Source organism: Gallus gallus, chromosome 2 (assembly GCF_016699485.2).
Source record: "Gallus gallus isolate bGalGal1 chromosome 2, bGalGal1.mat.broiler.GRCg7b, whole genome shotgun sequence".
In the NCBI taxonomy this organism is placed as follows: Eukaryota; Metazoa; Chordata; class Aves; order Galliformes; family Phasianidae; genus Gallus; species Gallus gallus.
In genome coordinates, this window is record NC_052533.1 from 114,952,836 (window position 1) to 114,968,369 (window position 15,534).

The 15,534-nt window shown below is 39.1% G+C and overlaps 1 protein-coding gene across 8 annotated transcripts in view; it reads left to right on the top strand.

Annotated features, from left to right (window-relative positions):
• The window catches only part of SGK3 (serum/glucocorticoid regulated kinase family, member 3), a 56,767-nt gene extending 41,420 nt beyond the window's left edge, over positions 1-15,347 (top strand). For all 8 annotated transcript variants that reach the window (XM_040677529.2, NM_001030940.2, XM_040677522.2 and 5 more), the window contains 12 exons: positions 1,279-1,366; positions 2,764-2,813; positions 4,056-4,113; positions 4,791-4,874; positions 4,962-5,093; positions 6,521-6,633; positions 6,852-6,888; positions 7,001-7,087; positions 9,200-9,295; positions 9,979-10,134; positions 13,255-13,344; positions 13,941-15,347. In XM_040677529.2, coding sequence (XP_040533463.1) covers positions 1,279-1,366; positions 2,764-2,813; positions 4,056-4,113; positions 4,791-4,874; positions 4,962-5,093; positions 6,521-6,633; positions 6,852-6,888; positions 7,001-7,087; positions 9,200-9,295; positions 9,979-10,134; positions 13,255-13,344; positions 13,941-14,111 — 1,162 coding nt within the window. In that variant the 3' untranslated portion in view covers positions 14,112-15,347. The remainder of the gene's footprint in view (positions 1-1,278; positions 1,367-2,763; positions 2,814-4,055; positions 4,114-4,790; positions 4,875-4,961; positions 5,094-6,520; positions 6,634-6,851; positions 6,889-7,000; positions 7,088-9,199; positions 9,296-9,978; positions 10,135-13,254; positions 13,345-13,940) is intronic.
• The last annotated feature ends 187 nt before the right edge of the window (positions 15,348-15,534 follow it).

A 15,534-nucleotide genomic window follows, 5' to 3' on the forward strand; every position in this document is an offset into this window, starting at 1 on the left:
TAAATTTCCAACCAGTTACTTTACTCTTCCTGGGGCTAAGGATACAAAACATACCCTGAAATAGGTCGGAATTTGGAGTTCATGTAAGATTGTGAAAAGTAAGCGGAAGTGATTGTGAAGTTGTGTGAACAGTCTCATTCCTGAAAGGCTAATGGTAACTGAAATTGGATTCCATCCATACAGGGTTTAGGAATACAGAACGTAAGCGATGGAGCCTGTGAACGTTAAGTGGTGTATGACAGGAGTTAGGTTCCGTAACACTAATATGAGATATATTATTTGGAGAAGTGTCAAAACTAACTAATCTCTCACTTCTGATCCTTGCTTTACAGAAGTGCAGAGGGTAAAATAGACTGAAAATAGCAAAATAAAGGTATCTGCTTCTAATATAAAAACTACCCTGTGTTGCTGCTCTAAAAGAGCAACCTCTTGGTAAGGTGTGGGGTTGTTGTTTTGAGGGCTTTTGTTTCTTGTGCTGAATACTTCATGCAGAGTTTCCCAACTGCAGCTGTCCTGAGAGCTTTTAAAAAAGCTCCGAAATCTAAGTGAAATTTCTTGCTGCCTAAGCCATCTGCCTTTGAACTTGAAAGGCTCAAGTCATCTCTTCAAGTGGTATATAGCTGTTAGTGACACCCATTTAGGAATTAATTTTGCCCCACTTGCATGTCCCCGCGTACCATGGGAATCTTACAGTCTCTCTTACCAGTTTCTGAAGGATGGCATTTTGTCCTGAGGTGGAAAGATCTCTTGTGTTGTCTTGTCACGCCCAGCTGGAGTGCAGGGAAGATTTCAAAACCGTGATGCTTCACTTAAAAGCAGATGGGGACAGGAATGTTACTACCACATACCTCTTGGGACATGTATCTCTTGATCTTCTGCTGTTTTTTACTTTTGTTTTGGGGGTGTTGAAAGAATGTAGGTTTACTTATGTTTGCTGGCCAGTTAGAACTTATGCTTTGGATAGGGCTTTTTCTTCAAGTAATTCCTTTTTAATGCAGTTCTATTGGCCATTCCCTCGTGAGGTCTTCACATATGTATACTTCAACATTTCAAATTTTTGCAAGTTGAAAAAAATCTTATATATTGTATGTAACATACTCAGCAATTGCATTTCTGTAAAAGCATTTTTTGCATACAGTCCTTAATTACTGTAAGCATAAAACTTTGTGATTAGTGACTCCATTATGTCAAAGCTGTTACTCTTTTTTTTCTATGATTCTGGCTGAAAATCATGCAAGTTACTGGTTTCCTAATGTGTTTAGCTGTGCTTCTTTCTAGCCCAGACGTCAGAGCATTTCTTCAGATGGATAACCCAAAACACCAGTCGGATCCATCTGAAGATGAAGATGAAAGGAGTAATCAGAAGGTAATAAAACACAGACATAGGACAGTCTCCTAAATTTTAGCTACTAGACAGCAATCTTAAGTATATTACTTACAGAAGATCACCAGTTGGTTTTGCAATAAATCTCTCCTGTGATCTTTTAAACAGAACTGTTCTGCTGTGGGCTGTAAGATGTATTCCTGTCTGGTATAAACAGAGAGAAGTAATTCTGATCGCGAGCTTTGTCTTGCTTCTTCCCCACTTGCTCTGAGTGGAAGAGGCACAGATTGAGTTATAGTTTAGCTGTCATTTTTTTCAGTCTCCTCAAACTCTCTTGCTGAGGATGCCTGGCAAGGAGCAGAGGCAATTGAATGATTTGCTTGTTTGTTTGTATTTAAAAGAAAGAGAGATACCGTTAGGGTTTGGAACGAGGTGAGCTTTAAGGTCCCTTCCAACTCAAGCCATTCTGTTAAGTATAATTCTTACGAAGGAAAAAAAAAATTGCAATCTTTCTTAAAGTAGCTCAGGAGTGAAGGTGAATTTAACTTTCGCTCACATTTAACACTGTGAGGTCTCAGGCCTCTTCTGTCAGAAAAGCACCTACAGAAGGGCAGTTTAGATGGATTGTCTGAAAGTGAATTTACAGTCTCCAGAAACAGTGCTGATTGAAAAAGGAGTCTTTCTAGGAAGGCAGAAGTGCCATAATGAAGTTTATTTTCTCTGGTTTACTTCATGGCCTTAGGACTTCTCAGTCCCTCTTGCAGAATGTATGAATAGGCTTTTTGAGTCGGCTGCGGATCACACACAACGCAGCGTGTTTTCTCAAAGTCTCACTTCCAAAGAATGCCAGTCTTTGTTTTTTGGGTGTTTTTTTTTTTTTAAGTACTTGACAGCATGGTGGGCATACAGCAGAATTGAATTTAGATAACGAGTTTCCTTCTCTTCCTTTGAAAGCTATTTTAAATAATGCGAAAAGCTTCCATAGAAAATGAATAGTGTATTACATTCTAACAAATTTCAAAATAAGCATCAACAGTGGAGTTTTACAATAATTTTATTGGAATGAAAGGTATGAAACGTATTCCTTAGAGTAAATGCAGAAGGGTGTACGTTCTCCATGAGGAACACTGTTTGTTGACACAGTCTTAAATTTTTGTTCCTAATGTTGTCCTCTCTATTTGGACGTAATTATTTTATTACCTTTATCCTTCCGTATGGTGTGTAGAGAAATATTTTGTGAGGATGTGTTGATGGCCAGATACTTCAAACTTACAAAGTTCGCAATCTTAGATATCTTTAAAGAGATATCCGAATATTAGGTATCTTCAAAACCTATTAAGTGTAAAGATACAGCTTGAAGAAATTAGCATTTTGAATTATTACTGGTTGAAGGCTAAGAAAGGTTTATTTTATTGTATTCTATTTGTTTCTTCCAACAGTTAAATTCTACCTCACCGAATATCAACTTGGGACCATCTGGAAATCCTCAGTAGGTTTTTCAATTAACTATAAACTGAAAAATTAAACTGAAAATAATTGCTAATAGTATGAAGAGTGGGTTGAATTACATGACTTTATCTTTTATTTTCTCTGCTCAGAAGGAAGCAAGACATTTAATGCTGTGCTCAGTAAATGAACTCCTTCAAGACATTTTCCTTTTCATCTTCAGGTTTTGTTAGTCTGCTGTCCTTCCACATGAGGATGCTATGGCAAAAAGCAAACAAACCAACCCTCTCTCTTTTTGAAATGGTCCCACAGCTGTTAGGAATGTGAAGCATTCTGAGAACACATCTGTTTTAATGCATAGCAAAGGAGCAGCTTAACTTGTTGATATTAGAAACTTCATCACTGCAGTTACAACTTGCTTCTCTGGTGTTTCCTTTTGTAAACTGCTTTCTCAGATCTCTCTCTGTGCTTTTTTCACCTGAGAGATGACACCTATTTTGACTTCTCTTTCCTCAGATTTTTTTCTGGGCTAACAGGAGGAAATGCTTAACAGATTGCAGTGAGAAATGAAATTGTAAGAGTGCTTCCTTTGAGGGGCAATAAATGGAGAGGTGTGTGACAGAACTGTTGTTTCAGAGGCGGAAAAGATCATTGTTTTGCTGACAACAATACCTCTAAATTGTACTTAGGAAAAAGTGAGGTAATCAGTGGAAATTACTGAAAGTGGTGGCGACTTGGCAAATGGAAAAACAGTGGGTTCGTACAAATAACACACATAGAAGAGGAAGGTGTTGGGGCCTCCCTGCTGTCACTTTAAACTGGGGAAGCAATGGATGGTAGGAAGGATGGGATGAGGAAAGACAGAATGAATGATAAACTTCTTCCTTCTGTCATGTAAGCTTTGGAATCCATCTGGATGTCTGGAAATGGGAGATAGGCTTCAGGAAAAGTCATGGGGAAAAGAAGACTTAAAAATTAGAAGAATCAAGAGTCTCTGGAAGAGAAAAGAGTAGTCTTGCTCATCCTCTACATCTTACACTTAAAATGAAAAAAGTGAAGTGAATTCAAATGCTGCAGCTCTGTCACTTTATGGAGGAAAACGGAATTGCAAAATGAGGGGCAGCTTTGCAGAAGTTCAGTTGTTGATTAGAATGAAGAATTAAGAAAGGTGCTGACAGACTCTTCTTTTCATGTTATAGTTGAAGGGCTACGCTAGGCTTCTGTACAGCTATGAAGCTTGTAATTTTTACCCAAATGACCTGTCTCCTTCCTAAATATCTTTCAGTGCTAAGCCAACGGACTTTGATTTCCTGAAAGTTATTGGGAAAGGCAGCTTTGGCAAGGTGAGCTTTCTGATTGCTGTGGCTTGCTGTGGTGCGAGGGTGCCAGCTGGTGTCTCATGCGTAGTAGCTGGAGGTGTTGCCAGAGGCTTTCAAAGTGGTCATTCTAGGATGATCAATCATTGTAGGATGGCACATAAACTCCCCTATTGGATTCCTGTTGCTACTTCTCCATAGCCCTGCCATTGTTATTTTCTGGTGTAGTACTTGTTGCCTGTCTTGGTTGCTTGTTGGGATGAAAAAAATCAGTGTTTCCCTTTCTTGTTAAGAGCAGTAGGGATCCTCTCTTTCCCCCAGGAAAGGAAGGGAGGTACCCCTGTGCTTATACAGCTGGAGTACAAACCCTGCATTTTCCTTTGTTCATACAGTCTGCCTTCTCAAGCGCCTGGTGCTATGGAGCAGTGCAGACAACATCACCAAAATAACACTGAGCAACGCTGAGAAGTGACTCATATTGACACTTTCCAAAGGAGGATGCATTTAGTCTTTCATTGTATCAATATATAGACAGACTGTACTGAACTGTAATATCACTCTATTAGTGATTGACTATGTTAAAAACAAAGAGATTCTTGTGAGCACATAGTATAAATGCTTTTAAGTTACGCTGAAATTAATAAGTTATCAGTGGAATGTGAACTACAACCATGACATTCCTTCATTTGTTTGGAATTTCACAGGTTCTTCTTGCAAAAAGAAAACTGGATGGGAAATATTATGCTGTCAAAGTGCTGCAGAAAAAAATTGTTCTTAACAGGAAAGAGGTACAAGGAAATACGCTTTCTCCACACACTTCTTTCCCTTAATTACAAAATTGTCTGTTTACTTACTGATCCTTTACTTCCTTACAGCAAAAACATATCATGGCTGAACGTAATGTGCTTCTGAAAAATGTGAAACATCCATTTTTAGTCGGATTACATTACTCATTCCAAACAACAGAAAAGCTTTACTTTGTCCTGGATTTTGTTAACGGAGGAGAGGTATGTGGGGATTCTGTTTGGGTTTGTGTCTGTTTATTCTGCAGTTCTGTTATTCTGTGGGAGGAGCAAAATGATCCTTTACAATGTGCTGTGATCAGTATTCTCCCAAGTTCTGGAAGTCCTGTTACTTAATCTCCAGTGGTGCTATTCTGCAGACTTCCATAGCTAGACAGCCCCCGTTCCTCTTCTTATCGGCAACTTTAGTACAGAATTAATTTAGGGTTGTCAGATATAAATACTGTCTCTTTGACAGTTACCTAAATTTATATGTTATTAATTAATCATACGTTGACATTTTTCAGCATGTAAAATTCTTTTCCTTTTTCATCTGCATTATCTGAGGTGCTTGTATTTCAAAAGAGTGAGGAAGGAAACAAGTAAACAGACAACTGATTTTATTGCTATGACTTCATTGGAAATTTTGGCTTCTGTGGCTTTGCAGATCTAATTGCTTACTGCCAAATAGCCACCTTCTCAGGATTCTTTTCCTTGGAGTGATGCTATTGAGTACGAGGAGTCCATGGGTAACTTAAGGGAAAACTTTGAAAAGAATTTGAAAAAAATCTATTAATACTTGAATACGATGTTCTGGAGCAGCATGCCTTTAGCCAGGGACACCTTGCTTTTCAGAGTACCCAGTACTTTCAGGAGTGCTCAAGAAACTCACGATTGAATAGCTACTAAACATGATAAGGGTATAAAACATTTCTTTTATTTCTTCAAAAGATGTTATTGTATGCTAATTGTATGCTAATAGTGCCTGGACCTGTCTAGTGAATGAGCTGTGATTGAAGATCACAAAGCGTAGTGAAAAATGATTGTGTGCAAGTAACTATTCAGCATAAATGCTTTAAAGGGAAGCTATTTTTGTTCGAAGTTTTGTACACAAAAATACTCAGAAATGGCAGATTGCTTGTTTGGCACCTGACTATCTACTAGGAGACTATCTACGCACTGATGTGGATAGATAGACCATCACTAATGAGATAACCCATCACTAGAGATGTTTAAGGCCAGGTTGGATGGGGCCCCATGCAGTCTGATCTAGTACTTGGTCTAGCAGCTGGCAGCCCTGTGGCAGGGAGTGTTTGGATCTTGGTGATCCTTGAGGTCCCTTCCAACCCAAGCTATTCTGGGATTCTATGATCTTGCATAATTGAATCTTGTCACCCTCAGTTGACATGGTTTTTTCTAGTTCTTTTTGACTAGTCTTGCTTTTAAGGGAATATCCTTGTAAGTAAGTTGTCTATGCATTTCTACGCTGTGAAAGAGAAAAGGAAGTGAGTGAAGGAATGCTGTCAATTTTATTTCAATTTACATTCTTAAAATTGTAGGCAGCTAATTAAAATTACTGTTAAAATTATACCGTATTAACTTGGTTTTGTGTATGATTTTTTTTTCTTATTTACTACTTTGCATATTTACAGCTGTTCTTTCATTTACAAAGAGAACGTTCCTTTCCTGAGCACAGAGCCAGATTTTATGCTGCTGAAATAGCCAGTGCACTGGGATACTTACACTCCATAAATATTGTGTACAGGTAAGTTTCTGAAGTGTATTCTTGTCCTCTGGAAGCTCAGAATAGGACAAATCAATATATAAAAACTACTGCATGAAATAATCTCAGGGCAAATTTGAACAAAATGTTTGCACCAAAATGTAAAGCTTCCTTTCAGCTGAAAAATAAGTCATTGCCTTTGAAGCTTTTGTGTTAGTGACTGCTGTTTTGAATTAATACAATGAATTTTTTCTTAATAGGGATTTAAAACCAGAAAACATTCTCCTAGATTCACTAGTAAGTAAGCAACGTTATTTTTTATTTTGTATGTTCTCTGTCAAAATTGACACTTACAGATATGTAAATGTTGATCATGTTCTGTTTTTTTAAAACTCTGTTTCTTAAACAGGGTCATGTTGTGTTGACAGACTTTGGACTTTGTAAAGAAGGGATTGCAAGTTCTGATACTACTGCAACATTCTGTGGGACGCCGGAAGTATGTTGATGGCTTTGGTATCCTGTGGCTAGTAACTAATGGTTGTTGAGTGTTCTTTGATGCTCCATTTACATAACTAATATGTGTGGATTTATAGTCACGTATTGTTGGACTTAAATTCTTTTTACGAGTTCTTCCATGAAACCAAAGACAAGTTTACTGCAGATCTGATCTTTGTACTATTTGCTAATATTTGGTATCTCCTACTTAGCTACCCACATCCTCATAACTCATGTCTACCCTTTTCCCTCTTCCCAATCATTTTCATGTACTGTTTCTTCCCGTGTGTCTGACTAAACGTAAGACAGTTGGCTTGTGTAAGAGCTGGAACAGATTTTCCAATAGGAATCTGTTTACTCTATCCTGCCGTTAATTTTTAGTAAGTTTAGAAGCGCTTAGTAGCTTTGAGACATGAACAAATCTTGTATACGGGAGAAGCTTTGAACTTACTGACTTTATTGTCTTTTTTTTTTTTTTACTAAGAAAAATGGACTGGAAAACTCAGAATCTGGAAGTCTTAAAAATGTATGAGGTATTCACCTAGATGTCAAGAGCAGTGGCTTTGATATTTTGACAAAATAGACTTGAAATTACAGGAAAGGCCTTTGAAAGCAGTGAAGGATGGGTGAGGAATAATGTAGCTGAGACATTTGAACCCAAAAGGGGAAAAAAAAAACAAGGGCAATGTGTGACAACTTATCCTAGCTATCATTAGAGTAGGAATTTAGATGGTAAATCTGAGCTGAAACAGCATTTGTTGAATTATTTTGGAAAGCACGGTGTATATAAAACGCTGACAGTTTTGGACTTGTTTGAGGACAATCCATGAGAATTTTGTCTTGTGCTTAGAAGTGTGGGCTTTGTGCTTATCGTGGATTTGCATGAACTGCAGCGTAACAGGATGCTTAATATCAGCTCTTTGAAATACCAAGACTAAACACAGCAATTGGATATTAGTCTCTATATTCCAAGATTTAGGCTAAAATCTTTCATGATCCTGCAGAAAGTGTAATGATATTCTCTGTGTTTCTAAACACTGAGTTGAATGACTTAGTGAGTTCCAACTCACTAAGTAGGAAGTTATGAAAAATTAGGAGAAGTAGTTGTGTTCAAAATGCTCTGCTGCTTTTCATGCTTTTTGTAGGGTTATCTATAGACAAATGAGGTACAGGACACTCAAGCATATAGAAAGTTTGGGAAATGCTGACACCATTGAGCAGTGACTTATCACCTCAATACAAATGATATCTGCCTTGTCCATTTACAAATAGATCTATTTTGTACGTTAAATTTCAGAGTTTGGATACTAGTGAGCAGTCTTTTGTTCTGAGAGAAGGGGTTAGAAACAGTGTGTGTGATGTGTAGGGTGAGGACTGAGATGATGAGGATCCAGCCACACTAATTCTATACTACATGTCCACAAAGAATAGTCTTGTACTGTGAAAGGCCTGCACTTGCACTATGGTATTAGTAAGTTAGTAGATTTCTTGCAAGGCAGATGGAAACCTTTTGTCACTGTATTTGTTACTGTTAGTATTGTCACTGTATTGGATGATACCAGATGTTTGTAATAAATCAGTCAAATGACAACTGTTATACAAGAAGCTCTTATTTAGCAATTCACAATTCATACCCTCATTGAGATATTGAGCAAAACTTAGTAGTCATAATGTGTCTCAGTGGTAGGCTTGCAGCAGAATTAACTGCTTTTCCTTTCTTTCTTACATACTGGATGGGGAGTGTTCGGGCTTAGAATGGCAAAATAGGTTTGGCAAGTAGCTGACTAGCTGAGAGGTATGCTGGGGGGATGTTACCTCCACTACAGCACAGCAGCCTATGTGAAATATGAACCAAGTTTTATAATAGAGGTAGCAAAGTAGCTTGGCAAAAGCGTGGTTTCAATTGGCAGAAGAGCTGTCCTATGTGTTCACTGACCAGATGGTGATGAAGAATTTGTTGAGTTCGTTGAAGGGCTAGACAAATACTTAGTAATCTCACAATTGCTATGAAACAATATAACAAACATCTTCAGGAACTGTGATTATAACCTAAAAACGTAGGTTTTATTATTGCTAGCCTAACGCTCTACCTTTTTTGTTTGTTTGTTTTTAGTATCTTGCACCAGAAGTTATTAAAAAGCAGCCCTATGACAACACAGTAGACTGGTGGTGCCTTGGTGCAGTTCTTTATGAAATGCTTTATGGACTGGTATGTATTTAATATGGGTGGGAGGGTGCTGTTAAGGATGCTAACTTTTTGCAGAGTATTGAAGTACTCTACTTCAGTGGATGAATGATTTGTCCTAACATAGCATCTGTTTTACTCTTTGGGATTTTGCATTGCCTCTCACTGTCTAATTCTCTGCTTTCCATTGAACTGGACATCGGCTACAGTGATAATGGGAAATTTTGGGTGATAGCACCCAATAAATTAAAACATGTATTTTGGCTTGGGTCTTCCAGGATTTCTCTTAGTTCTTCTGCTTCTTGATGCAATATTAAAAGAAAAAAATCTTACTGTACTTCTCCTAGTCATTTGTAATCACTGTAATACTAATCTGTTCTGTTAGTTTCCTTGAGTTTTATATGCATCTGGATATTAAGTAGGGAAATAGATTTGTTTTCCCACTCTCATTCTTTCCAGGCAAGCACAGTGGGAGCTTTGAATCTTGGTGGCGTCTGCAGTTATGTTACTTGTGAGTGTGAGAACGTGTTATGGAAAGAGGAGATGGCAGGGGGAAAATATCAAGCATGGAGAGCTGGCTGTGTGAATGACTGAATTAGAAGTTAGCTGTGTCTAAGGTTTCTTCCTTCACTGTGTTTGTTGATCCATACACATGAAACAAAATGCTGATGTAGCTTTGGATTAATGTATAACATTTGGTTTTTTAGCCTCCTTTTTACTGCCGTGACGTTGCTGAGATGTATGAGAATATTCTTCACAAGCCCCTAGTCTTGCGTCCAGGAATCAGTCTCACAGCCTGGTCTATTCTGGAGGAACTTCTGGAGAAAGATCGGCAAAGCAGACTTGGAGCAAAGGAAGATTTTGTATGTGATGTCCTAATTTGTCAAGCTCTTCTGCATTTAAAGGGACACAGAGAAATTTGAGTGCATCATACAAGTTTAATAACAGGAGATGGGAAATGCTTTTCTATATATCTGTCTGTATTTTTAGGGTTTTTTTTTCTTCTTTGAAAATACCGGTTGTGGTCATCAAGTCCTGAAAGACGTTTGGAATAGGAAGGGGGCAATTGTTGTGGGATATAATATTTTTAGCTTGGTTGGTGTCAAACCAGTCAGCAGGAAAACACAGTTCTTGGCGTAGTAATCGCCGAGGTTAGTTAGTTAATCAAAGAAATAATCAAAAGAAAAGGCTATTTTCTGGTAATATCAATTTAACTGACTACATAAAAAAGTGTTCCTCAAGCACAGAGTAGAACAGTGCTGTACAAGTAGCAGCTTTTTCTTTTTTTTTTTCTTCAGACTTAAAATCTTAGTAAATTTTTTCCCAACAGTGAATTTTATTTTATTTTTCTTGCAAAAAGGTGTTACTAGAAATGTACGGTGAGGAATAATCTAGAAAGACTGTGCTTCCATCCATGAATAGTTAGTCTTCTGATTGCAGCCTTAATGTTAGGTAGTGTGTTGACCTTATCATAGAACTGCTTAGGTTCCGAGGGACCTTTAAAGACCATCCAGTTCCAATCTCATGGGCAGGGTTGCCAGCTACTGGATCAGGCTGCCCAGAGCTCCATCCAGCCTGGCCTTGAGCACCTCAAGGGGTGATGCATCCAGAAGTTGCCTGGGCAACCTGTTCCAGTACCTCACCGCTTGCTGAGTAAAAGTTTCCTCCTACCATCTAACTTAAATCTCCTCTCTTTTATTTCAAAGCCATTCCCTTTTGTCCTGTCGCTATCAGACAGTGTAAAAAGTAATTCCCCTTCCATTAATAAGCTCCCCTCAAATACTAGAAAGCCACAATGAGGTCTCTCCAGAGCATTCTCCAAGCTGAACAGCCTGTCTGTGTAGGAGAGGTGCTCCAGCCTTCTCTTCACCTTTTTGACTGTCCTCTGGACCTTCTCCAACAGTCAACATCATTCCTGTGTTGGGGAACCCAGGCCTGGATGCCATACTCCAGATGAGGCCCTCACAAGAGCAGAGCAGAAGGGGGCAGTGCACCTCCCCCTCACCCTGCTGGCTGCCCCTTTTCTGATGCAGCCCAGGATACAGTTGGCTTTCCAGACAGCAAGCACAAACTGCTGGCTCATGTTCAGCTTTTTGTCCAGCAGGACAAAGAAGGGTTTGCAAGGCTATCTCAATGACTTCTCCCAGATTGTACACGTATCTGGGATTGCCTTGAGTCAAGTGCAACAACTTGCACTTGGCTTTATTGAACCTCATTAGCTTCTTATAGACCCACTTTTCAAGCTTGTCCTGGTCCATCTGGATGGCATCCCTCTTTCTGTTGTCAACTGAACCACTCAGCTTGGTGTCACATCAGCGAAGTTGCTGAGGGTGCACTTGATCCCACTTTGTGTCATTGATAAAGATGTTGAAGAGCATTGGTCCCAAGACATACCCCTGGGGTACACCACTCATAACTGGCCTTCACCTGTACATAGAGCCATCAACAGCAACCCTCTGGCTGTGACCATCCAACTAATTGTTTATCCACTTCAAATCCATATCTCGCCCATTTAGAGATAAAGAACATGGTACAGGACTATGTAAAAGGCCTTGTACAAGTCCAGGTAGACAACATCAGTTGCCCTTCCTTTGTCTACTAGTGCCATCAGTCCATTGTAGAGGCCACCAGTGAATTCCCTTCTGATTTGCTGGGCAGGTTGCAGGTGGGAAGGAGTGCACTCTCCTGTGCCCGTCTCTTCTGACCAATGTACCTGTAGAATCTCTTCTTGTTACTTTTCACATCTCCCACCAAGTCCAGTTGCATGTGTGCCTTGGCTTTCCTGATCCCATCTCTGCATGTCCAGACAGCATCCCTGCTTTTTTCTCAGGTCACATGTCCTTGCTTCCACCCTCTGTGCATTTCCTTCTTTTCCCTCAGTTTGAACAGCAGATCCTTGCTCAGCCATGCTAGTTTCCTCCTGCTTCTGCATGACTTTGTATCCTGAGTGGGGGCAGAGACCTTGTGCTCTCACAAAGGTGTCCTTAAAAGAGTTGCCAGCTCTGTTCTGTTCCTGTGTTTCTAAGGACAGCTTCCCAGAGGATCCCATCCGGTAATTCCTGAAGTAGCTGGAAGTTCACTCTCCTAAAGTTCAGAGCTGCTACTCCCAACTCTGCTCATTGCCAGGCTCGTATTCCTCAAGCTCATGAACTTGACCAGGGCATTGATGCTACAGCGCAGACTGTCTCCAATCTTAACCTCTTTAATGATCTCTACATCGCTAAGCACCAGGTCCAGTAATGCTTTGCCTCTGTTTGGCCTGTCCAGTACCTGGTGGAGCTGGAAGTTATGGTCAGCAGACTCCAGGTATCTCCTGGATTCTTTGCAGCCCACCGTGCAGCTTTCCCAGCAGACATCTGGGTGGTTGAAATCCCCTGCCACGATGGAAGCCTGCAAGTGCTACACCTCTTGCAGCTGAAGTGAGAAAACCTGGTTAACAGGCTCCCTTTGATCAGACGGCCTGTAGCAGGCCCTGACAACCAGGTGCCCTTTAGTGGTCTTGTCTCTAATTTTGATTAACAGGCTCTTACCCTGATCATGACAGTTTCTCAGGGGCAACTCTTAGAATAGATGTGGCATTATACTTTTTCAGCGGGGAATATGATGGAAGAACGGTAGTATTCAGCCCAGCTATTTACTGCTTCATAACCATTAGGTGTATTGTGAAGTTGTTTAAGCAGCCACTTCTCTGACAACAATCTTTATGAAAATTAACAGCTTGAAGGCAGGAGCAGAAATACTAACAGAAAATATTCTTGCCCTGTGGTTGATTTTTAAGTCTTAAAAGCAGCAAATAGGATTTTGGAAGGAAACTAGTTTGTAGAGACAAGCTAACAGATTTTAATGCTCTTTTTTCCAGCTACAGTTTTTATTGCAAAATAAACTGTAAATGGAGAACTTGACTTCCTTAGGTTTTGTTTGTGCTTTTACTATGATGCATGGCATGGATTTCTGAAACATGTAATTTCTATTCTTTACTGCAGCTTGAAATTCAGAAGCACCCATTCTTTGAATCTCTCAGCTGGACTGACCTTCTTCAGAAGAAGATTCCACCACCATTTAATCCTAACGTGGTAGGTGCTGCTTTAGTTCCTAGCTGCCAAATTTCTGCCTGTGCGGGCTCCTCTATTTGGAAAGAATATGAGTGTATCAGAGTGGATGGGAACCTCTTAGTGCTGACTGCACTTTTGAGTAGTGACACTTCTGAGCAGTGATGCTGTCTTTTTGACTTAAAACCCACTTTGACATGTCACTGTTTCCTCTGCTTCTTCCCATCTTCCCATGTTACTGTGCTTCAGTTCTTAGGTCCCTTACTGCAAAGGTGACTTATTGTAGTTACTGTTGTTGCTAGAATGTAACAGTTTTATATTACTGATGGAAAAAGAGAGAAAGATAACTGGGTATGTGGTTATGCGGTTTTTATTTCAGGTTTTTTCATCTCTCTAACAGTCACTTAAGAAAGAAATATTTCTTATGTTTATCGCATCATAAATGTTGTGTAGCTCTTGGCCTGATCTCCAGCCCAGAAGAAGTAGGCAAGCTTTTAATAACTGTTTTCAGGGATGCTGTGGTGGGTTTCCTTAGGCTTTATGTACTTAAATAGGAAAGAATAGTATAAATTTTAAAATGCAGAATTAATATGACAAATGATGGATCTTTTGTTTTCTAGCTTGGCCCAGATGATATTGGGAATTTCGATGCGGTGTTTACAGAAGAAATGGTCCCATACTCAGTTTGCATCTCTTCTGATTACAGCATTGTTAATGCCAGTGTTCTGGAGGCAGACGATGCCTTTGTTGGGTTTTCTTATGCACCACCTTCTGAAGATATGTTTTCCTAGGAAGTTTGAAGCCAGCCGTGTTTTGGAAGTCTTGGGATGAACTGAAACATTATGAACACATTCCAAATTAGTGTAACTAGTGCCTCGTTCTGTATATAGGTTTGTAACCTATGAACAAACATTCTCTGCTGTATAGGAGGAATTTGGGCATTTTGGATGGCTTTCTTTGGGGTTTGAACTGTTTATTCCTGCTGCAGAAAATATTTTTTAAAAAACGTTAAGTAACATTCTCTACATTTACGTATTTTTTTTTTTTTAAAGCAAAAACACTGACTGTTCTCATCAGTCCCTTCAGGTTTACATTCGTACATATCCGAGATAAGGCCGGCACAAGCAGCAGCGTATTTAGTAAATTCATAAATGCCTTTGTACCTATTTACAGTGACTTTGTGCTTGAATTGTAACTATGCAAATCATCTTTTGTATATCCCGGTTTAAAAAAGGTAAATGTTTTTTTTTTCCCTGTTATATCGGTTTGAACTTTGTTAACCTGTCAGCACTTAAATGAAGATTTAATTTAAGACTGAGATGCTTGGAGGATTTACGTAGAATGAGAAATTGGGTTTGTAAAACTAGATTATCACTTCTGCATATGCTGGAGTACCTATGTCTCTGAACTGGATTATTTGAGGTATGCAGGATTACTCAAAGCAAGGATGGAACAAATTATCTATCCCTTTGGTAACTTTACTGATCGTGCGTTCTACCTTTTTTCCTCCCTGAGATAAATATGTCTGTATTTCAACTGCATTAAAAATATTTTTGGTTAAAAGTCTGCTTTTCCAAAGCTATAGTATGCAATAATCAGTGCTGCTTTGAAAGGCTGTCTTACTTTAACCTTCCTGTGGTGGATGGTGAGGGGATCACGCCAACATTAAGTACTTTTCTCACTGATTTATATTTGGAAACACTAATATGTTCCAAATCACTTGTATTTTTACACACATACTTACTTGTCTTTCTGTCCCATTTTGGACCATTTTTAAATCTTCACTTGATATTTGAAAAAAAAGATAATGTAAATTCTGTTGATAATTTTAGAAATGTGAAAAGTTAGTGTATTTCTCATAACATACACATGTATGGAGAAACTGATCGTTCTGATGGACTTCTGTGTAAGGAAAACTTTTAACAATGCAAAAACTGCAGTTAGTGCGTAAAAGCCTATCATGGTAGGTAGTATTATTATGTATATCACCTGTAAATAACAACTTATTTTTGTCTGTTCCTTCATAATTGTTCTGTGGTGTGTTTGGTTTTTTGTTCTGTTTTGGTTTGGTTTTGTTGCTCATAAATACATCAAATTGAAAGCCTTGGTTTGAGGGAAGTCTGATAGGACACAGATGAGCAGTCAGAGTCCTGAGGGGAACTGGCTGACGTAATCACTGAGCCACTCTAAATGATATGTGAGAAGTCATGGTGG